The 23,253-nt window shown below is 48.9% G+C and overlaps 1 protein-coding gene across 2 annotated transcripts in view; it reads left to right on the top strand.

Moving 5' to 3' along the window:
- Positions 1–23,253, top strand: part of LOC139389973 (basal cell adhesion molecule-like) — a 91,758-nt gene that overhangs the window by 5,648 nt on the left and 62,857 nt on the right. Inside the window, exon 1 of one of the 2 annotated variants that reach the window (XM_071137041.1) lies at positions 2,681–2,745. The exons of the other annotated variant lie outside the window; for it this stretch is intronic. Within the exon in view, the coding sequence (XP_070993142.1) occupies position 2,745 (1 nt within the window). The 5' untranslated portion in view covers positions 2,681–2,744. Of the gene's footprint in view, positions 1–2,680; positions 2,746–23,253 lie in introns of those variants that run through there. 2 annotated transcript variants of the gene reach the window in all.

The following is a 23,253-nucleotide window of genomic DNA, read 5'->3' as shown; positions in this document are numbered from 1 at the left end:
CAACACAATGGTGCTAATCCAAAAACACACAAGACCCATTCACCACCAAGACACTGTACTACACTGGTTGAGCTGCGGTCCATTCATACATCCACCGCATTTCAGTGGTTTGGCAGCTTTCCTTTCATGTGATATATGCCACTGTAGTGGTTACTCTCTGCTGGGTTCATGTAGACCACATTGCAGTGGAACAATTAAGCTTTCTGCATAAATCCTCATGATAGTGGATGAATGTTACTGTGGACAGGGTTTAAGTCGTCCTAACCTTTTCAAATCCAAACTAGTGCTCTTTCTTATCTCTGTGGTTTGTTTTCATGGTGGGAGAAATTCAAACAGTCCAGTTGGTGAATTAATTGGCTGGCTGGCTGGCTGGCTGGCTGGCTGGCTGGCTGGCAACGGTGGTCATCTGGGTATGAAATGACAGGTTTCACGTGGTTAATCCTAGTTTGAAGTCAGCTAGCGGATGATGTGGTTCACAGAAACACTCCTCAGAGCTTTTCATCCTAATATCATCAAAGATCTTCAAAAATAGCAGCTAAAGCCATGATTAGAATGCTGAGGTGCAGACACACACACACACACACACACACACACACACACACACACACACACACACACACACACACACACACACACACACACACACACACACATACACACACACACACACACATACACACACACACACACACACACACACGCTTTAATAGTTAGGATTAACTTGGTCACTGTTCTAATTTCTCTCTTGCCCTATCTCCTGTCTGTCTCTGTCTCCATCCTCCCTCCCTCCCTCCCTCCCTCCCTCCCTCCCTCCCTCCCTCCCTCCCTCCCTCCCTCCCTCCCTCCCTCCCTCCCTCCCTCCCTCCCTCCCTCCCTCCCTCCCTTCCCTCACTCTAGCTCACCCTTTTGTTTTGGGTAATGGTGGCTCACTGGAGGGAGTCGTTGGTGTGTATTGATGTTTGTGCTGATTTACTGTGTTGTGTTGACTCTGTTTGGAGCTACTGCTTTTGTGCACAGCCCAGAGAGGATACTGGGAGGAAGGTCCTGCTGTGATGTGTGCGTTGGATAGGGTGCTGAGTGATTGGGGAGAGAGGGAGATAGTGAGAGATACGGAGAGAGATTGGGGAGAGAGGGAGATAGTGAGAGATACGGAGAGAGATTGGGGAGAGAGGGAGATAGTGAGAGATACGGAGAGAGATTGGGGAGAGAGGAGATAGTGAGAGATATGGAGAGAGATTGGGGAGAGAGGGAGATAGTGAGAGATATGGAGAGAGATTGGGGAGAGAGGGAGATAGTGAGAGATATGGAGAGAGATTGGGGAGAGAGGGAGATAGTGAGAGATATGGAGAGAGATTGGGGAGAGAGGGAGATAGTGAGAGATATGGAGAGAGATTGGGGAGAGAGGAAGCTGACTACTAGTGCCTTTGATTTCTCCATGGTTGCTGCTTCAAGGCTGTCTTGTCATTAGGGGCTTCATGGGGTTTTAAGGGGAGGAAGGAAACAGAGAGGGAGAGAGGATGAGAGAGAGAGGATGAGCTCAAGGGATGGGACGAGGGGTGATTACAGCTGACTATTGTGTTACTGCAGTTCCAGATTGTATTGGCGTCTCAAGTGAGGAAGATGATAAAGATGATGATGATAGTGAAGAGAGGTGGCCGGGGGGTCGTAGGTCATTTCAAGTGCAGCCTTGAAAAGAGAAAGAATGGGGGTTGGGGGGCTGTATTGCAAGAAACATTTAAAATTCAAAAGCTATTCGGGGAGACAAGGTTAAGTGCTGCCGATGCATTTAGTGGGAGTGCAGTAGAAACATGCTGCGCCAAAGAGCCTTCATTCAGGATCCATGGGGCTTTTTAGGCATTCAGCACACACAGAGAGGAGGGTTTGGCTATTAGAGCTACATATAAATATGTGTCAGGCAGAGTGGGAGAGAGAGGAAGGATCATGGTCTACATATTCCATCTATTGCACGCTACAACATGGCAACCCCCACTTGTGTTTCTTGGTTAGCAGTTGTTTCTGGGTTGTCCAGACTGAAAGAGGGAGACACACACACACACACACACACACACACACACACACACACACACACACACACACACACACACACACACACACACACACACACACACACACACACACACACACACACACTCACACACACACACACAATATATACACACACGCACTTGTGAAGTCAGAATTCAGGAATACCAATTAGGAAGTCTGTGGAAAACCCCGTGATCTGCAGGCTGGATCAGTTTACTGGCAGACAAGAAACCCTAACCCCTCTGGACGTCCCCCGTCTCCCCTGTCTGTCTGCCTGTTCTGAGCTGGGTCTTGGGTCTGTCTGCCTGTTCGGAGCTGGGTCTTGGGTCTGTCTGCCTGTTCTGAGCTGGGTCTTGGGTCTGTCTGCCTGTTCTGAGCTGGGTCTTGGGTCTGTCTGCCTGTTCTGAGCTGGGTCTTGGGTCTGTCTGCCTGTTCTGAGCTGGGTCTTGGGTCTGTCTGCCTGTTCTGAGCTGGGTCTTGGGTCTGTCTGCCTGTTCTGAGCTGGGTCGTGGGTCTGTCTGCCTGTTCTGAGCTGGGTCTTGGGTCCTGTGGGAGCTTCTCAAGCTGTTGCTTCTCAGACGTCAACAGTTGCCTCAACAGCAGTCGAACCCTAACCCTCTCCTCTCCCACCCTGTGTCCTTTCACACCATGCAGCATGCTACAGGCTGAGGACGGAACTAGAGGAAAGCTGCATAGACAGTTAGTGGACCTTGTGTGTTTCCCCCCTGACTAACATGGCTGTTTCAGGACTCGCATTAGAGCTGTGTTTGGGAGTGGTCTTTACACGGTAGACTAAGGTTTTGGAGAGAGTGTGAGTGGATGTTGGGTGTTTCCCCCCTGACCAACATGGCTGTTTCAGGACTCGCATTAGAGCTGTGTTTGGGAGTGGTCTTTACATGGTAGACTAAGGTTTTGGAGAGAGTGTGAGTGGATGTTGGGTGTTTCCCCCCTGACCAACATGGCTGTTTCAGGACTCGCATTAGAGCTGTGTTTGGGAGTGGTCTTTACATGGTAGACTAAGGTTTTGGAGAGAGTGTGAGTGGATGTTGGGTGTTTCCCCCCTGACCAACATGGCTGTTTCAGGACTCGCATTAGAGCTGTGTTTGGGAGTGGTCTTTACAGGGTAGACTAAGGTTTTGGAGAGAGTGTGAGTGGATGTTGTGTGTCTGAACACACCCCTTGCTGAGTGAGTTGTTGCCCCTCGTCAGTCAGTCAGTGGCAGCCCTGTTAAGCTTAAGGAGTGGTCAACAAATGGCAGTTGTGTAACAGGGGTTCTTTTCAATCTTATCGCCATCCCATGGAATGTGACAGAGAGTTCACCAGGCTAAAGAGCTGTGTGTGTGTGTGTGTGTGTGTGTGTGTGTGTGTGTGTGTGTGTGTGATGCAGGGATTTATTACTATTATTTTTTCTTCTTTCATCTCCAATCTCCAGTTCAATGTTGTCAGAATGGGACAACATTCTGTGGAGATAAAGAAGAACATCACACACACACACACACACACACACACACACACACACACACACACACACATTCCTCTGTGTGAGACATTTCTCCGTAGTTAATGGTTAGCTGGACATGGTTAACCTCACTGTTTGACAAACCGTGCAATATAAATTATTCACGGAGAGGAGGAGCAGGAGGAGAGATGGGGCAGGAGGAGAGATGGGGCAGGAGGAGAGATGGAGCAGGAGGAGAGATGGAGCAGGAGGAGAGATGGAGCAGGAGGAGAGGTGGAGCAGGAGGAGAGATGGAGGAGAGATGGAGCAGGAGGAGAGATGGAGCAGGAGGAGAGATGGAACAGGAGGAGAGGTGGAGCAGGAGGAGAGATGGAGGAGAGATGGAGCAGGAGGAGAGATGGAACAGGAGGAGAGGTGGAGCAGGAGGAGAGATGGAGCAGGAGGAGAGATGGAGCAGGAGGAGAGGTGGAGCAGGAGAAGAGATGGAGCAGGAGGTGAGGTGGAGCAGGAGGTGAGGTGGAGCAGGAAGAGAGGAGGAGCAGGAGGAGAGGTGGAGCAGGAGGTTAGGTGGAGCAGGAGGAGAGGTGGAGCAGAAGGTTAGGTGGAACAGGAGGAGAGGTGGAGCAGGAGGAGAGGTGGAGCAGGAGGAGAGATGGAGCAGGAGGAGAGGTGGAACAGGAGGAGAAGTGGAGCAGGAGGAGAGATGGAGCAGGAGGTTAGGTGGAACAGAAGGAGAGGTGGAACAGGAGGAGAGGTGGAGCAGGAGGAGAGGTGGAGCAGGAGGAGAGGTGGAGCAGGAGGAGAGGTGGAACAGGAGGAGAGTACTGTACTGTATACATATGTTTTTGTCACTGTGTGTGTGTGTGTATATGTGTGTGTTTGTATCCATATTTCCTAAGTCTGAGTTAAGGTCTCTCTCTGTGAGAAAGGGAGCTTCCTGGTGCGTTAGCTGAGAGTGAAGGTAGTGTAACATCAGGAAACAGATCGTATGTCCACTACAGGAACAGGCTCGTCAGGTGACTGCCCGCAGGAAACCCACTGTCTTTGTTTGTTGGAGGTGTAGTTTACCTCCACTCCTCTCCCAGGACGACCACAGCTCCATAGCCCCCTTCTCTCTCCACCATGACCAATAAAGCCTGTGTGAACTTGACTTTAACAAAGACAGACAGTGGTGGGGTAGAGTTACAGAGGAAACACAGTTAATATCCTCCTCAAGTCACAGCGTGTTCTCTACCTCTCTACCTCTCTACCTCTGTCACCTCTCTCTACCTCTACCTCTCTACCTCTCTATCTCACCTCTCTACCTCTCTACCTCTCTCACCTCTCTCACTTCTCTACCTCTCTACCTATCTCACCTCTCTACCTCTCTCACCTCTCTCTACCTCTCTCTACCTCTCTACCTCTCTCAACCTCTCTCTACCTCTCTACCTCTCTCACCTCTCTCTACCTCTCTACCTATCTCACCTCTCTACCTCTCTGCCTCTCACCTCTCTCACCTCTCTCACTTCTCTACCTCTCTCACCTCTCTACCTCTCTCACCTCTCTCACCTCTCTACCTCTCTATCCTTCTCACCTCTCTACCTCTCCCACCTCTCTACCTCTCTCACCTCTCTTACCTCTCTCACCTCTCTACCTCTCTCAACCTCTCTACCCTTCTCACCTCTCTACCTCTCTCACCTCTCTACCCTTCTCATATCTCTATCTCTCTCAACCTCTCTACATCTCTACCCTTCCCATATCTCTACCTCTCTACCTCTCTCAACCTCTCTACCTCTCTCAACCTCTCTACCCTTCTCATATCTCTATCTCTCTCAACCTTTCTACCTCTCTCAACCTCTCTACCCTTCTCACCTCTCTACTTGAATACTTTCGCAAGCCACTGTAAACCCTTCCCCAGATATATGCCTCATTACAATTATCTCTCAGGGATCTACAGACACTTCCTTAGACTTCATGGAATAGTTTCTGCTCTGACATGCACTATCGACTGTGGGACCTTATAGACAGGTCTGTCTCTTTCTAAATCACGTCCAAACAATTGCACTGGCCACAGGTGGACTCCAATCAAGTGGTAGCGACATCTCAAGGATGATCAGAGGAAATTGGATGCACCTGAGCTCAGCTTGGAGTGTCATTTCTAAGGTGTGTGGATACTCATGTAATTGAGATATTTCTGTTTTTCAATACATTTTCAATAAATGTGCACACATTTTCTAAAAACATGTTTTAACTTTATCATTCCGGCGTATGGTGTGTACATGGGTGAGACAAAAATATATTTCATCCACTTTGAATTCAGGCTGTAACACAACAAAATGTGGACTAAGTCAAGGGGTAGGAATACTTTCATCTACTCTTTCACAATCATCTTCCCATCTCTCTCTTATGCTCATTGACTGTTGTCTTTCTCTCTCTTCTATCTGTCTTTCTCTTCATTTACAGTTCAGTTATCTGTCTTTCTCTTCATTTACAGTTCAGTTATCTGTCTTTCTCTTCATTTACAGTCTTTCTTACCTTCTCTACCCATTTACCTCTCACATTCCTCCCTCTTTCTCTCTCTCTCTCAACCCTCTACCCTTCTCCTACACTCTGTTACCCCTGTCTATCACACTCCTCCCTCTCTTTCTCTCTCTCAACCCTCTACCCCTCTGTCCCTCCTACACTCTGTTACCCCTGTCTATCACACTCCTCCCTCTCTTTCTCTCTCTCTCTCCCCTCTACCCCTCTGTCTCTCCTACACTCTGTTACCCCTGTCTATCACACTCCTCCCTCTCTTTCTCTCTCTCAACCCTCTACCCCTCTGTCCCTCCTACACTCTGTTACCCCTGTCTATCACACTCCTCTCCTCCATCTTTTCTGTCCTCCTCTGTCCCTCTCCATCTCTTCTCTATGCCAGAGATAGATCAGAGATGAGTGCCTGGACCGTCTGTTGCTAATCACCACCACAATAGGATCCGCAGCAGGGTGACAGCGGGAGGTCTCAGATCGTGATTTCATTCCTAGTTTGATTGACATTCCCACTAATAACGGTAATCAGGCCGGAAGGGTTTGAAGCGCTGGTGATTCCCACAGATAACACAGTGAACTGACGTGTCATTTCTCAATAAGAGTTGGCAGACAGACTGAGCTCTCAATCTATGGCATTCTCTCTCTCTCTCTCTCTCTCTCTCTCTCTCTCTCTCTCTCGCTCTCTCTCTCTCTCGCTCTCTCTCTCTCTCTCTCTCTCACTCTCTCACTCTCTCTCACACACTCACTCACTGTCTCTGTGTCTCTTACGCACTCTCTCTCACTGTTTTTCTCTCTCTCTCACTCACTCACTCACTCACTCACTCACTCACTCACTCACTGTCTCGCTCTCACGCACTCTCTGTCACGCACTCTCTGTCACTCACTCTGTCTCTGTCTCTCTCTGTCTCTCTCTCTATGTCTATGTCTGTCTGTCTGTCTGTCTGTCTGTCTGTCTGTCTGTCTGTCTGTCTGTCTCTCTGTCTGTCTCTCTGTCTGTCTGTCTGTCTGTCTGTCTGTCTCTCTCTCTCTCTCTCTCTCTCTCTCTCTCTCTCTCTCTCTCTCTCTCTCTCACTCACTCTATGTCATCCCACCCTCAGAGGAAAGCATTGGGCTTGTTGTTAGTGGACGGATCTGTTTCAGCCCTAAGGGGTCTTCTTCAATGGACATGTCTGCCAGATTTGGCTCTTATTGTCTTTCTGAGTGAATGGTCTTCAAAGCACACAACTGAATTTAATACCTAGCTTTCTCTTTTATTAGTTTATATTACTGTGGTGCTACATAAGTAGAGTATCATATCATTTCATAGTTGATTTAATCTGATCCAACCCAGCACTAGAAGTACTATCTTGCTTTGTCCGAATTCATATTTAATATTTAATCGATAGGATCCAATTTCAGTTATGACTCCATAATGCTAAATTATTCAAAATGACTTGTCCGTGTGATCTATGTGATGGATGGTAATTCCACCAGTGATGTTGGACTTAAGAGACTCCTAATTGATTCATGCCTGTTGTTATGAAGGACTAAAGTAATTGAAATGCCCCTTATGGGCGTCCATCTTGCTTTCTCCCTGGACGGATGGATCACGATGATAATGTTAAAGTTCATTAAGGGGGAATGGTATAGGGAAAGGACATGGAAGGTTTAGGGCCCAGATTGAGAGAGCGAGAACACCAGGTACCACTAAAACAGCATCCTATTATCCCCATAACCCTCCCTAAAGCCCCACCCCACTGGCGGTCTCTGTAGCCATGGTAATGAACGATGCAGACCTCCTCGTCAATCAGGCATCAGTGAGCACGTGCAGGGGTAGTTGGGATGTGTGTGTGTGTGTTAATGGGCGGTGTGTGTGGGTGTGTCCGTGCCTGTGCATACTGAACAGTGTGTCTGGGTGAGGCTGGTTAATCAGAGGGCCAGAGAGGACACATGTTCATTAATAAGGCCTCTCACAAAGGAGGACACAAGGAGGGAGGGAGGGAGGTAGATTAGGCTACTGATTAGGCTACTGGTTCTCACTACCTCTGCCCTGACTGATACAGCTGGCATAGCTGATGTGGGTGACTGTGTTACTGCAGTGAGTGACACTATGTGAGGGATACTCCTAGTTGTTTTAGTGTGTATCTAATGGTGCCTGAGTGTCTGTCTGAGAGAGGTAGGAGTATTCTATTCAATACTGTGTGTCTGAATTTGAAGTGTTTTCTGCCGAAGGGCAGTATACTGCAGCACTACCCCACATCTCTCCCCCTTCCTCCCCCCCACCCTCTCCCCTCTCTTTATCAACCCCCCCCTCCCCCCACCCTCTCCCCACCTCTTTATCAACCCCCCCCCCACCCTCTCCCCACCTCTTTATCAACCTCTCCCCCCCCACCCTCTCCCCACCTCTTTATCAACCTCCCCCCTCCCCCCACCCTCTCCCCACCTCTTTATCAACCTCTTCCCCCCCACCCTCTCCCCACCTCTTTATCACCTCTCTCCCTCTCTCTCCCCCCCCTCCCCCCACCCTCTCCCCACCTCTTCATCAACATCTCTCCCTGTCTCCCTCTCCACCCCCACCCGCCCTCTCCCCACCGCTTCATCAACATCTCTCCCTGTCTCCCCCCACCCTCCCCCACCCTCTCCCCACCTCTTTATCAACGTCTCTCCCTCCCCCCCCCCCCCTCCCCCCGCCCTCTCCCCACCTCTTCATCAACGTCTCCCCCCCCCCCCCCCCCTCCCCCTCTCTCAGTAGCTGTGGTTGTAGAAAGAGGAACAGAACTACATTGTTAAGACATTCTTCAGGCTGTTGGAATGCAGGTATTAATGGAGGCTGATTAAACACACAGCGAGGAGAGGAGAGAACAGGGAAAGGAAGAGAGAGAGGGAAGGAAGATATGGAAAGGAGGGTAAGTGTGGATTAGGGGGAGTGGTATAGGGAGGTAGACTGAGGCACAGAAAAGGGAGAGACTCAAGAACAAAAAGAGTTGTTTATTTATAACCGGGATGTGATGGGTCGTGTGCGTGTGTGAGAAGGGGAGGGTCCTTGTTGATTTATAACCGGGATGTGATGGGTCATGTGCGTGTGTGAGAAGGGGAGGGTCCTTGTTGATTTATAACCAGGATGTGATGGGTCGTGTGCGTGTGTGAGAAGGGGAGGGTCCTTGTTGATTTATAACCAGGATGTGATGGGTCATGTGCGTGTGTGAGAAGGGGAGGGTCCTTGTTGATTTATAACCAGGATGTGATGGGTCGTGTGCGTGTGTGAGAAGGGGAGGGTCCTTGTTGATTTATAACCGGGATGTGATGGGTCATGTGCGTGTGTGAGAAGGGGAGGGTCCTTGTTGATTTATAACCAGGATGTGATGGGTCGTGTGCGTGTGTGAGAAGGGGAGGGTCCTTGTTGATTTATAACCAGGATGTGATGGGTCGTGTGCGTGTGTGAGAAGGGGAGGGTCCTTGTTGATTTATAACCAGGATGTGATGGGTCGTGTGCGTGTGTGAGAAGGGGAGGGTCCTTGTTGATTTATAGCCAGGATGTGATGGGTCGTGTGCGTGTGTGAGAAGGGGAGGGTCCTTGTTGATTTATAACCAGGATGTGATGGGTCGTGTGCGTGTGTGAGAAGGGGAGGGTCCTTGTTGATTTATAACCAGGATGTGATGGGTCGTGTGCGTGTGTGAGAAGGGGAGGGTCCTTGTTGATTTATAACCAGGATGTGATGGGTCGTGTGCGTGTGTGAGAAGGGGAGGGTCCTTGTTGATTTATAACCAGGATGTGATGGGTCGTGTGCGTGTGTGAGAAGGGGAGGGTCCTTGTTGATTTATAACCAGGATGTGATGGGTCGTGTGCGTGTGTGAGAAGGGGAGGGTCCTTGTTGATTTATAACCAGGATGTGATGGGTCGTGTGCGTGTGTGAGAAGGGGATGGTCCTTGTTGATTTATAACCGGGATGTGATGGGTTGTGTGCGTGTGTGAGAATGGGAGGGTCCTTGTTGATTTATAACCAGGATGTGATGGGTCGTGTGCGTGTGTGAGAAGGGGAGGGTCCTTGTTGATTTATAACCAGGATGTGATGGGTCGTGTGCGTGTGTGAGAAGGGGAGGGTCCTTGTTGATTTATAACCAGGATGTGATGGGTCGTGTGAGAGAAGGGGAGGGTCCTTGTTGATTTATAACCGGGATGTGATGGGTCGTGTGCGTGTGTGAGAAGGGGAGGGTCCTTGTTGATTTATAACCAGGATGTGATGGGTCGTGTGCGTGTGTGAGAAGGGGAGGGTCCTTGTTGATTTATAACCAGGATGTGATGGGTCGTGTGAGAGAAGGGGAGGGTCCTTGTTGATTTATAACCGGGATGTGATGGGTTGTGTGCGTGTGTGAGAAGGGGAGGGTCCTTGTTGATTTATAACCAGGATGTGATGGGTCGTGTGAGAAGGGGAGGGTCCTTGTTGATTTATAACCAGGATGTGATGGGTCGTGTGCGTGTGTGAGAAGGGGAGGGTCCTTGTTGATTTATAACCAGGATGTGATGGGTCGTGTGCGTGTGTGAGAAGGGGAGGGTCCTTGTTGATTTATTACCAGGATGTGATGGGTCGTGTGCGTGTGTGAGAAGGGGAGGGTCCTTGTTGATTTATAACCAGAATGTGATGGGTCGTGTGCGTGTGTGAGAAGGGGAGGGTCCTTGTTGATTTATAACCAGGATGTGATGGGTCGTGTGTGAGAAGGGGAGGGTCCTTGTTGATTTATAACCAGGATGTGATGGGTCGTGTGCGTGTGTGAGAAGGGGAGGGTCCTTGTTGATTTATAACCAGGATGTGATGGGTCGTGTGCGTGTGTGAGAAGGGGAGGGTCCTTGTTGATTTATAACCAGGATGTGATGGGTCGTGTGAGAGAAGGGGAGGGTCCTTGTTGATTTATAACCAGGATGTGATGGGTCGTGTGCGTGTGTGAGAAGGGGAGGGTCCTTGTTGATTTATAACCAGGATGTGATGGGTCGTGTGAGAGAAGGGGAGGGTCCTTATTGATTTCCCAGGTTTATGGCTCTGAGTGTGTTGACAGTGTGTGCTTGGAATGTATTCTTCATTAACTGAGTTAACTTTGCTGTGTGTGTGTGTGTGTGTGTGTGTGTGTGTGTGTGTGTGTTGGGGGGTGGAGGTACTGTGGACCCTCAGTGTGTGTGTGGACACTATCAGCCGGTGGCCTGGGGATTCATAACTTCAATTCAACGTGGTCTGGAATCTGGAGGGGGTTATAAATAGGAGGCTGTGTGTGTGTGTGTGTGTGCTGGGGGGTCGGATGTGTGTGTGTGTGTGTGTGTGTGCTGGGGGGTCGGATGTGTGTGTGTGAGTGTGTGTGTGTGTGTGTGTGTGTGTGTGTGTGTGTGTGTGTGTGTGTGTGTGTGTGTGTGTGTGTGTGTGTGTGTGTGTGTGCTGGGGGGTCGGGTGTGTGTGTGTGTGTGCTGGGGTGTTGGGGTGTGTGTGTGTGTGTGTGTGTGTGTGTGTGTGTGTGTGTGAGTGTGTGTGTGTGTGTGCTGGGGGGTCGGGTGTGTGTGTGTGAGTGTGTGTGAGTGTGTGTGTGTGTGTGTGTGTGTGTGCGTGCGTGCTGGGGGGTCGGGTGTGTGTGTGTGTGAGTGTGTGTGTGTGTGTGTGTGTGTGTGTGTGTGTGTGTGTGCTGGGGTGTTGGGTGTGTGTGTGAGTGTGTGTGTGCTGGGGGGTCGGGTGTGTGTGTGAGTGTGTGTGTGCTGGGTGGTCGGGTGTGTGTGTGAGTTTGTGTGGGCTGGGGGGTCGGGTGTGTGTGTGAGTTTGTGTGTGCTGGGAGGTCGGGTGTGTGTGTGAGTTTGTGTGTGCTGGAGGGTCGGGTGTGTGTGTGAGTGTGTGTGTGCTGGGGGGTCGGGTGTGTGTGTGCGAGTGTGTGTGTGCTGGGGGGTCGGGTGTGTGTGTGTGTGAGTGTGTGTGTGCTGGGGGGTCGGGTGTGTGTGTGTGAGTGTGTGTGTGCTGGGGGGTCGGGTGTGTGTGTGTGAGTTTGTGTGTGCTGGGGGGTCGGGTGTGTGTGTGTGAGTTTGTGTGTGCTGGGGGGTCGGGTGTGTGTGTGTGAGTGTGTGTGTGCTGGGGGGTCGGGTGTGTGTGTGTGAGTGTGTGTGTGCTGGGGGGTCGGGTGTGTGTGAGTGTGTGTGTGCTGGGGTGTTGGGTGGGTCCCACAGTGATAGCAGTACCAGCTGGAGATGGGGCCTGAGGGGGGAATCAATGTAAACCGAAGACGCTAGATGGTGCCTCCTTGGATACAACTACAACTATCCCTCCATTCATCTCTCTCTCTCTCTCTCTCTCTCTCTCTCTCTCTCTCTCTCTCTCTCTCTCTCTCTCTCTCTCTCTCTCTCTCTCTCTCTCTCTCCTGCTCAATCCCCCTCCTCTTAGAGAGACTGTGTAGACTGTGTGTTCAGATTGAATAAAACCATGGTGATTCCATCTCTACATATATGTATCTATGTACCCATCCTTCTCCTTCTGTCTCTCCAATCCCTGTAGCTCTTCCTGATTTCTGACTCTATCCATCCTGTCATACTGTTGACCATATGAATCCTCTCCTCCACCCAGCTGGTGCTGTGATCCCTGTCAAAGTCATGGTCTATATTTCCTCTCCTCCACCCAGCTGGTGCTGTGATCCCTGTCAAAGTCATGGTCTATATTTCCTCTCCTCCACCCAGCTGGTGCTGTGATCCCTGTCAAAGTCAAACCCTGCTGCTTTTGGCAAGTAGAGGACATAGGTGGAGCCAGAAACTACCCCACCTCCCTTCCTTTTTAGTACCCCTCGGTCCCTCGGCCACCCCCTCCCCCACTCCTTCCGTCTGGTATGCATGCCCAGTTGGCGCTGGGTGAATACGGGGGCAGTTGGTCCAACAGTTCAGGAGAGCATCAAACCCATCCACTACATCGGCACGACAGGCCACACCAAGCCAGCCAAATACTGTGGGCCACAGCAACCGGTAGCCAACTAACTAACCAGTGGCATCTAGCAAATCCCCAACCCATAGCTACTGTACATACAGAAAAGACAACAGGAGAGATGTCATATGAGTCCATGTGTTTTCCACAGAAATTATCTCGGCCTCATGGCTACATGGCTGCAGCCAAAACGAACCATATGGCTCTCTCTACCTGTGGCTACACATCCGTTCATCTCTCTCTTTCCTAGCTTTCTCTCTTTGTCCCTCCCTCCCCCTTCCTCTACTCTCTCTTCATTCATCTCTCTGGTCCTGGCTTTCTCTCTTTCTCCCTCCCCCTTCCTCTACTCTCTCTTCATTCATCTCTCTGGTCCTGGCTTTCTCTCTTTCTCCCTCCCCCTTCCTCTACTCTCTCTTCATTCATCTCTCTGGTCCTGGCTTTCTCTCTTTCTCCCTCCCCCTTCCTCTACTCTCTCTTCATTCATCTCTCTGGTCCTGGCTTTCTCTCTTTCTCCCTCCCCCTTCCTCTACTCTCTCTTCATTCATCTCTCTGGTCCTGGCTTTCTCTCTTTCTCCCTCCCCCTTCCTCTACTCTCTCTTCATTCATCTCTCTGGTCCTGGCTTTCTCTCTTTCTCCCTCCCCCTTCCTCTACTCTCTCTTCATTCATCTCTCTGGTCCTGGCTTTCTCTCTTTCTCCCTCCCCCTTCCTCTACTCTCTCTTCATTCATCTCTCTTCCTCTCCTCTCCTCTCCCATTCTCTCTCCTTTTCTTTTTCTCTCTCGTTCCCTTTCTGGGTCGGACAGTGACTGCAGAAACAGTTGGGATAGAGGGAGGACAGGGTGAGGGGGACAGGGAGAGTGAGGGTGACAGGGATAGGGAGAGTGAGGGTGACAGCTGGACAGATGAATGCTGTAGATCAGGTTACACACATTCAGTGACAAGACCATCTGTTTCTCTCACCCTCCTGTTGCTTTCCCTCCCTCCCTCCGTCTGTCTGTCTGTCTGTCTGTCTGTCTGTCTGTCTGTCTCTCTGTCTCTCTGTCTCTCTGTCTCTCTGTCTGTCTTCATAGCTACTCCCTTTCCCCCCTCTACCTCTCTGGTATTCTCTCTTTCTCTCTCATTCTTCTTCCTTCTGGCTATACCTCTTCACTCTCCCTCTGCCCCCTCTTCACTCTCCCTCTGCCCTCTCTCACTGCTCGCTCTCTCTCTGTTCTCCTTCCCTCCCCTCTCTATCTCTCTCTCTCTGTCCCCCCCCCCCTCTCTCTCTCTCTCTCTCTCTCTGTTCTCCCTCCCTCCCCTCTCTATCTCTCTCTCTCTGTCTCCCCCCCCCCTCTCTCTCTCTCTCTGTTCTCCCTCCCCTCTCTATCTCTCTCTCTCTCACACACACATTTCAGTCTTGTTGCCGACAGAGCAGCAGCGGATTATTAGTCAGTTGACTCGTTGAGGGCAGCCAAAGCCACACTGTAAACATGAAACAATAACCTGATGATTCTCTCTCTCTCTCTCTCGCTCTCGCTCTTTCTCGCTCGCTCTCTCTCTCACTCTCTCTCTTTCTCACTCTCTCTCAATCTCTCTCTCTCTCTCGCTCTCGCTCTTTCTCGCTCTCTCTCTCTCATTGTCTCCCTCGCTCGCTCTCTCTCTCTGTCTCTGTCTTTCTGTCTGTGTGTCTGTCTCTCTGTGTGTGTGTCTGTCTGTCTGTTCTCTCAGCTGTAGCCAAAGCATCCTTGTCATTCTACAGCTCTGTACACAGCTCTGTTAGCAACACTGACACAGACAACAGTGTTCTGTAAACAACAGTCCACCTTTAGCAACACTGACACAGACAACAGTGTTCTGTAAACAACAGTCCACCTTTAGCAACACTGAAACAGACAACAGTGTTCTGTAAACAACAGTCCACCTTTAGCAACAGCGTAAATTGAAGAGCATTGCAACTGTAAGCCAGAAATTCATTTCAATAAACTTAAAATACTTAAAATGCTGTTTCGTCCATTGTCACCATTGCTTGAGCAATACTGTAACCTAAGCTATAGTGTAACCTTGGTGAAGGGGGTCTTGCCACCTCCCTCACGTCTTCATCACCTCTGAGTGTTCATCCATCCGGGGCCCTACACACTCACACTGTCACACACACACACACACACACACACACAATCCATCATCTGCTAACTCACACATAAAATGCACATACATTTATACTGACTACACACCCTCCCACTCACTCACATACAAGCTGCTGCTACTCTGTTTACCTTATATCCTGTTGCCTAGTCACCTTACCCAAATACTGTACATCAAATCAAAATGTATTTGTCACATGCACCGAATACAACAGTGAAATGCTTACTTACGTGCCCCTAACCAACAATGCAGTTTTAAGAAAAATATCCCCCCCCCCCAAAAAAAAAAAACCGTACCAAATACATACCTATTTGGAATTGACCCTGTATATAGTATGCTTATTTACTTACTTATTGTGTTCTTCATATTTCTTCTTAATTCTTGTGTGTTTTTTATAGTATTAAATTGTCATTGATTATTGCATTGTTGGTTTTTGAGTTTGCATGAAACTTAATTATGTGTTGTTTTCGTTCAAAAAGAAAATCCTGTCATTTTGAAATAAGTGTCATAATAACTGAGGTGTAAAGGTTCTCCAAGCAGGGTTGTTTTATGAATGGGGTCTCTACGTCTGACAGCGTCATGAATAATACATGTCCTGAATGGGCGGGAGGGCTGTCCGTCTGCCTTCCACTTGCCTAATTGAAACAAGCCCAATGGTGTCACGTCTGCTTTCATCTCTCTCACCACTCTGATAGTCAAATCATCAGATGACAGACACAGATTCTAATCTGGTCCCTAGTATAGGAAGATATCTGACATGACACAGATTCTAATCTGGTCCCTAGTATAGGAAGATATCTGACAGACACAGATTCTAATCTGGTCCCAAGTATAGGAAGATATCTGACATGACACAGATTCTAATCTGGTCCCTAGTATAGGAAGATATCTGACATGACACAGATTCTAATCTGGTCCCTAGTATAGGAAGATATCTGACAGACACAGATTCTAATCTGGTCCCTAGTATAGGAAGATATCTGACAGACACAGATTCTAATCTGGTCCCTAGTATAGGAAGATATCTGACAGACACAGATTCTAATCTGGTCCCAAGTATAGGAAGATATCTGACATGACACAGATTCTAATCTGGTCCCTAGTATAGGAAGATATCTGACATGACACAGATTCTAATCTGGTCCCTAGTATAGGAAGATATCTGACAGACACAGATTCTAATCTGGTCCCTAGTATAGGAAGATATCTGACAGACACAGATTCTAATCTGGTCCCTAGTATAGGAAGATATCTGACAGACACAGATTCTAATCTGGTCCCTAGTATAGGAAGATATCTGACATGTCAAAGGGTTCTCTTTCGTATCTCCTAATTTGCAGCTGTAAGTGTCGTTACAGCTCTCCATTATCGTCTTAACTGTTCCAGCTATTTGGTATTTGTTGGATGTTCTCTATTCTCCAGTTTGTACCTTTCTCCCTGCCTCCCTTCTCTTCTCCATTCCAGAAATGAGCGAGGGGGAGGGAGGTAGCCATGCATGCCATCCTCCAGACTTATCCCTACCTCCCTCCCTCCCTCCCTCCCTCCATCTGTACTTGCACAGGGTTCTCCCCACCCTGCCAGAAGGGTTGAGGAGGAGCAGTGTTCCGGTGCCAGGATGGTAGAGTTGCTGATAGTTATGACTCAACACCGTGTCCTATCCCCTGACACACATCATCTTGCCCCACCCCCCCACAACATCATCCTAATCTTCTCAAACACATCTTGCCATCCCTCCCACACACACACACACACACACATTGAAATGCCCCAGTCCACCCCCCCCCCCCCAACACACACCCCATCATCTTGAACACCCCTCCTACTCCCAGCACCAACAGTCTCCTTCATTCAGATCCATCCATGCTGTCATAGTTTTAACATTCCCTTAATTAAAACAAAACATTCAAGTTAAACCTCCCTCCATCCACCTCCCCCTCTTCCTCCCCCTCTCTCTTCCTCTTCATACAGTCTGCCTCCCTGGTATGTGCTAACCATGATTAAAGGGATGTAAGGGGACTTTGACACAGTGCTCTCTCTCTCTCTGTGTCTCTCTCTGTGTCTCTCTCTCTGTCTCTCTCTGTCTCGCTGTCTCTCTCTCTCTCTGTCTCTCTCTCTGTCTCTGTGTCTCTCTCTCTGTGTCTCTCTCTCTGTCTCTCTCTCTGTCTCTGTCTCTGTCTCTTTCTCTCTCTCTCTCTCTCTCTCTCTCTCTCTCTCTCTCTCTCTGTCTCTCTCTCTCTCTCTCTCTGTGTCTCTCTCTCTCTCTGTCTCTCTCTCTGTATCTCTGTCTTTCTCTCTCTCTCTCTCTCTCTGTCTCTCTGTCTCCCTGTCTCTCTGTCTCTCTCTCTCTCTCGCTCTGTCTCTCTGTCTGTCTCTCTGTGTGTGTGTCTCTCTCTCTCTCTCTCTGTCTCTGTCTCTCTGTCTCTCTGTCTCCTATGATTGCAGAATGCTGGCGGTCTGTATTGTCTTCCTACTTTTTTTATCAGTGTATGTCTGCCATGTCAGACTATAAATCTCTGTCTGTCAATCTGTGACCTCTTTCACTTCTTTCTTGTTCTATTTCTTTCTTTCCCTCTCTCGTTCTCTCTTTTTAGTCACCATTGTCCTCTTTCAGCCCATATCTCCAGTCTGCAGGCATGAGCACATGTCGTGTGTTTGCATAAGAATGAGTGCATATTTGTGTGGTTTTATCAGTGAGTCTGCGTGTGAGTGTGCGTGCGAGTGTGTGTGTGTGTGTGTGTGTGTGGTCAGTAAGAATATCAAACACCTCATGGTTCCTCACACTGCAGTTCACCTCTAGCCACTGATAGCCCAGTCTCCTTGACCATTTGATAGAGGACAATGGTTGTCTAGTTAAACACACATGGCCATGTTATCCAGCTCTGCCCTTGTGTGAGGTGGGTCAGTGGAAGAGGTGGGTCAGTGGAAGAGGTGGGTCAGTGGAAGAGGTGGGTGTGAGGAGAGCTAATTAAGCCCAGCTGTGTTGGTGATGTGTCTCTGAGCTTCTGGTACTGGCACTGCCTCAGAACAGACCTTATAGAGTAGGAGATTGAGTGGATTTATGTTAGGAAATTATGTGTGTGAGACAGAGGAAACATGCCAGAAGGAAATATATAGTGTTAAGTCACACTATATACACACACTTTAATATAATGTGGGAGTGTGTAGGAGGAGGAAGCATGTTGGAGGGTGTCTCTGCTGCGTCCTGTGAGAAGCAGGAAGTGGGCACTATGTCTTAAAGCCTCAGGAAGCTCTGGAGTCTAAGGGGTTAATTACGGTTTGCAGTAGGGTGAGGAAGGGTAAAGTAGGGTGAGGAAGGGTATAGTAGGATGAGGAAGGGTACAGTAGGATGAGGAAGGGCACAGTAGGATGAGGAAGGGTACAGTAGGGTGAGGAAGGGTACAGTAGGGTGAGGAAGGGTAAAGTAGGGTGAGGAAGGGTACAGTAGGGTGAGGAAGGGTACAGTAGGGTGAGGAAGGGTACAGTAGGTTGAGGAAGGGTTCAGTAGGTTGAGGAAGGGTTCAGTAGGTTGAGGAAGGGTTCAGTAGGGTGAGGAAGGGTAAAGTAGGATGAGGAAGGGTAAAGTAGGATGAGAAAGGGTACAGAAGGATGAGGAAGGGTTCAGTAGGGTGAGGAAGGGTACAGTAGGATGAGGAAGGGTAAAGTAGGATGAGAAAGGGTACAGAAGGATGAGGAAGGGTACAGTAGGGTGAGGAAGGGTACAGTAGGGTGAGGAAGGGTACTGTAGGTTGAGGAAGGGTTCAGTAGGGTGAGGAAGGGTAAAGTAGGATGAGGAAGGGTACAGAAGGATGAGGAAGGGTTCAGTAGGGTGAGGAAGGGTAAAGTAGGATGAGGAAGGGTACTGTAGGTTGAGGAAGGGTTCAGTAGGGTGAGGAAGGGTAAAGTAGGATGAGGAAGGGTACAGAAGGATGAGGAAGGGTACAGTAGGGTGAAGAAGGGTAAAGTAGGATGAGGAAGGGTACTGTAGGTTGAGGAAGGGTTCAGTAGGTTGAGGAAGGGTTCAGTAGGATGAGAAAGGGTACAGAAGGATGAGGAAGGGTACAGGAGGGTGAGGAAGGGTACAGTAGGATGAGGAAGGGTACAGAAGGATGAGGAAGGGTTCAGTAGGGTGAGGAAGGGTACAGTAGGGTGAGGAAGGGTACAGTAGGATGAGGAAGGGTACAGAAGGATGAGGAAGGGTTCAGTAGGGTGAGGAAGGGTACAGTAGGGTGAGGAAGGGTACAGTAGGGTGAGGAAGGGTAAAGTAGGGTGAGGAAGGGTACAGTAGGGTGAGGAAGGGTACAGTAGGGTGAGGAAGGGTACAGTAGGTTGAGGAAGGGTTCAGTAGGTTGAGGAAGGGTTCAGTAGGTTGAGGAAGGGTTCAGTAGGGTGAGGAAGGGTAAAGTAGGATGAGGAAGGGTAAAGTAGGATGAGAAAGGGTACAGAAGGATGAGGAAGGGTTCAGTAGGGTGAGGAAGGGTACAGTAGGATGAGGAAGGGTAAAGTAGGATGAGAAAGGGTACAGAAGGATGAGGAAGGGTACAGTAGGGTGAGGAAGGGTACAGTAGGGTGAGGAAGGGTACTGTAGGTTGAGGAAGGGTTCAGTAGGGTGAGGAAGGGTAAAGTAGGATGAGGAAGGGTGCAGAAGGATGAGGAAGGGTTCAGTAGGGTGAGGAAGGGTAAAGTAGGATGAGGAAGGGTACTGTAGGTTGAGGAAGGGTTCAGTAGGGTGAGGAAGGGTAAAGTAGGATGAGGAAGGGTACAGAAGGATGAGGAAGGGTACAGTAGGGTGAAGAAGGGTAAAGTAGGATGAGGAAGGGTACTGTAGGTTGAGGAAGGGTTCAGTAGGTTGAGGAAGGGTTCAGTAGGATGAGAAAGGGTACAGAAGGATGAGGAAGGGTACAGGAGGGTGAGGAAGGGTACAGTAGGATGAGGAAGGGTACAGAAGGATGAGGAAGGGTTCAGTAGGGTGAGGAAGGGTACAGTAGGGTGAGGAAGGGTACAGTAGGATGAGGAAGGGTACAGAAGGATGAGGAAGGGTTCAGTAGGGTGAGGAAGGGTAAAGTAGGATGAGGAAGGGTACAGAAGGATGAGGAAGGGTACAGTAGGATGAGGAAGGGTACAGCAGGATGAGGAAGGGTACAGTAGGGTGAGGAAGGGTTCAGTAGGGTGAGGAAGGGTACAGAAGGATGAGGAAGGGTACAGTAGGGTGAGGAAGGGTTCTGTAGGGTGAGGAAGGGTACAGAAGGATGAGGAAGGGTGCAGTAGGATGAGGAAGGGTACAGTAGGGTGAGGAAGGGTACAGAAGGATGAGGAAGGGTACAGAAGGATGAGGAAGGGTACAGTAGGGTGAGGAAGGGTACAGGAGGGTGAGGAAGTGTACAGTAGGGTGAGGAAGGGTACAGTAGGGTGAGGAAGGGTTCAGTAGGATGGGGAAGGGTACAGGAGGGTGAGGAAGGGTACAGGAGGGTGAGGAAGGGTTCAGTAGGGTGAGGAAGGGTACAGTAGGATGAGGAAGGGTACAGAAGGATGAGGAAGGGTAAAGTAGGGTGAGGAAGGGTACAGAAGGATGAGGAAGGGTACAGTAGGGTGAGGAAGGGTACAGGAGGGTGAGGAAGGGTACAGGAGGGTGAGGAAGGGTACAGGAGGGTGAGGAAGGGTACAGGAGGGTGAGGAAGGGTACAGGAGGGTGAGGAAGGGTTAAACATGGGAAAACACATTTTTTACTCGGTGGATAGCCACCCAAACATGTTCGGTGGTCTCAGGGAGTGACCGGGGGCGTTCATTGTGGATGTGGCTGGACAAGTGTAAAACCCCTTGTGGACATTCCACATTTATTATTTCTATGTGTGTGACCTTTCTCTCCTCTTCATTTTCACTCCCTCCCTCTCTCCCCCATCTCCCCCCTCTCCCAGTCCCTCTTTCACCCGTTGTTTGATTAGTGATATTTTCCACCACACTCTGTTCATCACGTCCTCCCTTCCCTTACCTACACTCCTCCCCCTCCTCCCTCTCCCCTCCTCCTTCCCTCTCTCTATCTCCCATCTCCTAAAGGCCTGGTCTGGACAGGTTGAGATGTGTGTTATTTTGTCTTGGAGGGATTTTACACATTCCAGATGGCATCGGTCGACTGGGGTTAGTTAAGCAGACAGATAGACATGTTTATAGTCAGTCGGCACAGTAACTGATGATGCCCCTTGCCATCCTACTGCTGAGGCCTGGGCCAGGGATGACAGGCTTACCCACCTACGCAGTTACAAGTATAATTCATTCACACCACTAAACAGTCTCTCTCAATCTTTTTAGTTTAGTTTTAGTTATACATTATGTTTGGTCACCTTTACATGTTTGAAGAGGAAGACAAAGAGAGACGAGGAGCGTACTGAAATGAATTTGTATTAGATACACATACTGAGCTTGCAAGAAAGACATTTTACTGTACTTGTGTTCACGTGACATTAAAACTGGAACAACTAATCAATGAGTCATTTCCAGACATTCTCCTCCTATTATCTCAGATGTATGCTTATCACAGTTGTGTATAATAATGTAATGAAGGTGTTGTTTTTTATGAAGGCCCAGTTAGTTAAAAGGCTGAAGTAGGCCCGTCCAGTGATTGTAGTTGAGTCTAACTATGCAAATGTCCCATCTCTGTTTGCTGCTTTCTATAACGTGACAGAGACCTGCGGGCGAAGCAAACAGTCAGTGGACATGTTTTCCTTTCTTTGACTGTATTTGTTACAACAGCTGTTTTTTTAAAATTGGATTGTCCTTTGGTGTTTTGGACATTCTGTGTTAACCCTCTGGTGTCTGTCCCCTGCAGGGTCAATGTCACCACGTTGACTTTGATGTCACGGCTCCATTAAGTCGTGACATCAAAGACTCCAGTGGGACCCCCCCAGCCTCCCCACAGTCCATCCCAAGCCCCCATAATGCCTTGCAATCAATAATAATGTGGCCGCTGTGGCCTCTGTGGTATTCCAATCTGCGCCTGACTGACTGACCTGACTTCACCCTAGACCTCACCCCCTCTCTCTCCCCCTCTTTCCCAATAATCTTTCTATCCAGCCATGACAATTACCTCCCCGTCTGTCACCGTGGTAACATTCCACCCACCCCCCCACCCCCGTCCCTTCTGTAACCCACGGCCATTCTCCATGGAAACGCACTAAGGGACAGAGGGAGTGAGGGAGGGAATTGTGATTTCGGGAGGGGTTTGGTCAGCTAATTTCAAGTGAATATGTTTACTTGACACCCCCACCTCCTCCTTTACTTATTCCTCTCTCCCTCTTCTATCCCCCCTCTTCCCATCCCTCTCTCCCCTCAGGCCCCTGTTGCTGTGCCCTGAATGCCAGACGGAGGTACAGAATGAGAGAGGACAGGTGTGCCATTATGGGGCAGATTAGACAGGAATGCTAGGGGGATCAACACAGAGGGGAGTGGAGAGTGTGTGTTTGTGTGTGTACACTTGTACATTATCAGCATACCATTCTCTCCATATATGCAGACTGATATGATAAATATGTGTGTTATACATACCATTTACTGATACACATATCATACATACCATTTACTGATATACATATCATATATATCATGGCCTGCTATATCCACTGGACCTTTCCATTTATGGTCTTAACAGAACTTCCTTCTATATCCACTGGACCTTTCCATTTATGGTCTTAACAAAACTTCCTCACTGTATTGTTGCCTTCTCTTTATCAGGCTGCCTCTCTTGAAGTGTCAGGGGAGATAATAGCGGCTATCTGTACTGTAACAATGTGTAGTGTAGTGTTACTGTAACAATGTGTAGGGTGGTGTTACTGTAACAATGTGCAATGTAGTGTTGCTGTAACAATGTGTAGTGTTGCTGTAACAATGTGTAGTGTTACTGTAACAATGTGTAGTGTTGCTGTAACAATGTGTAGGGTGGTGTTACTGTAACAATGTGTAGTGTAGTGTTACTGTAACAATGTGTAGGGTGGTGTTACTGTAACAATGTGTAGGGTGGTGTTACTGTAACAATGTGTAGGGTGGTGTTACTGTAACAATGTGTAGTGTTACTGTAACAATGTGTAGTGTTACTGTAACAATGTGTAGTGTTGCTGTAACAATGTGTAGTGTAGTGTTACTGTAACAATGTGTAGTGTTACTGTAACAATGTGTAGTGTTGCTGTAACAATGTGTAGTGTAGTGTTACTGTAACAA

This window comes from Oncorhynchus clarkii, chromosome 3 (genome assembly GCF_045791955.1).
Source record: "Oncorhynchus clarkii lewisi isolate Uvic-CL-2024 chromosome 3, UVic_Ocla_1.0, whole genome shotgun sequence".
NCBI lineage: Eukaryota > Metazoa > Chordata > Actinopteri > Salmoniformes > Salmonidae > Oncorhynchus > Oncorhynchus clarkii.
Note: the sequence above shows the minus strand (reverse complement) of the source record. Positions and strands in the feature narration are given on the sequence as shown.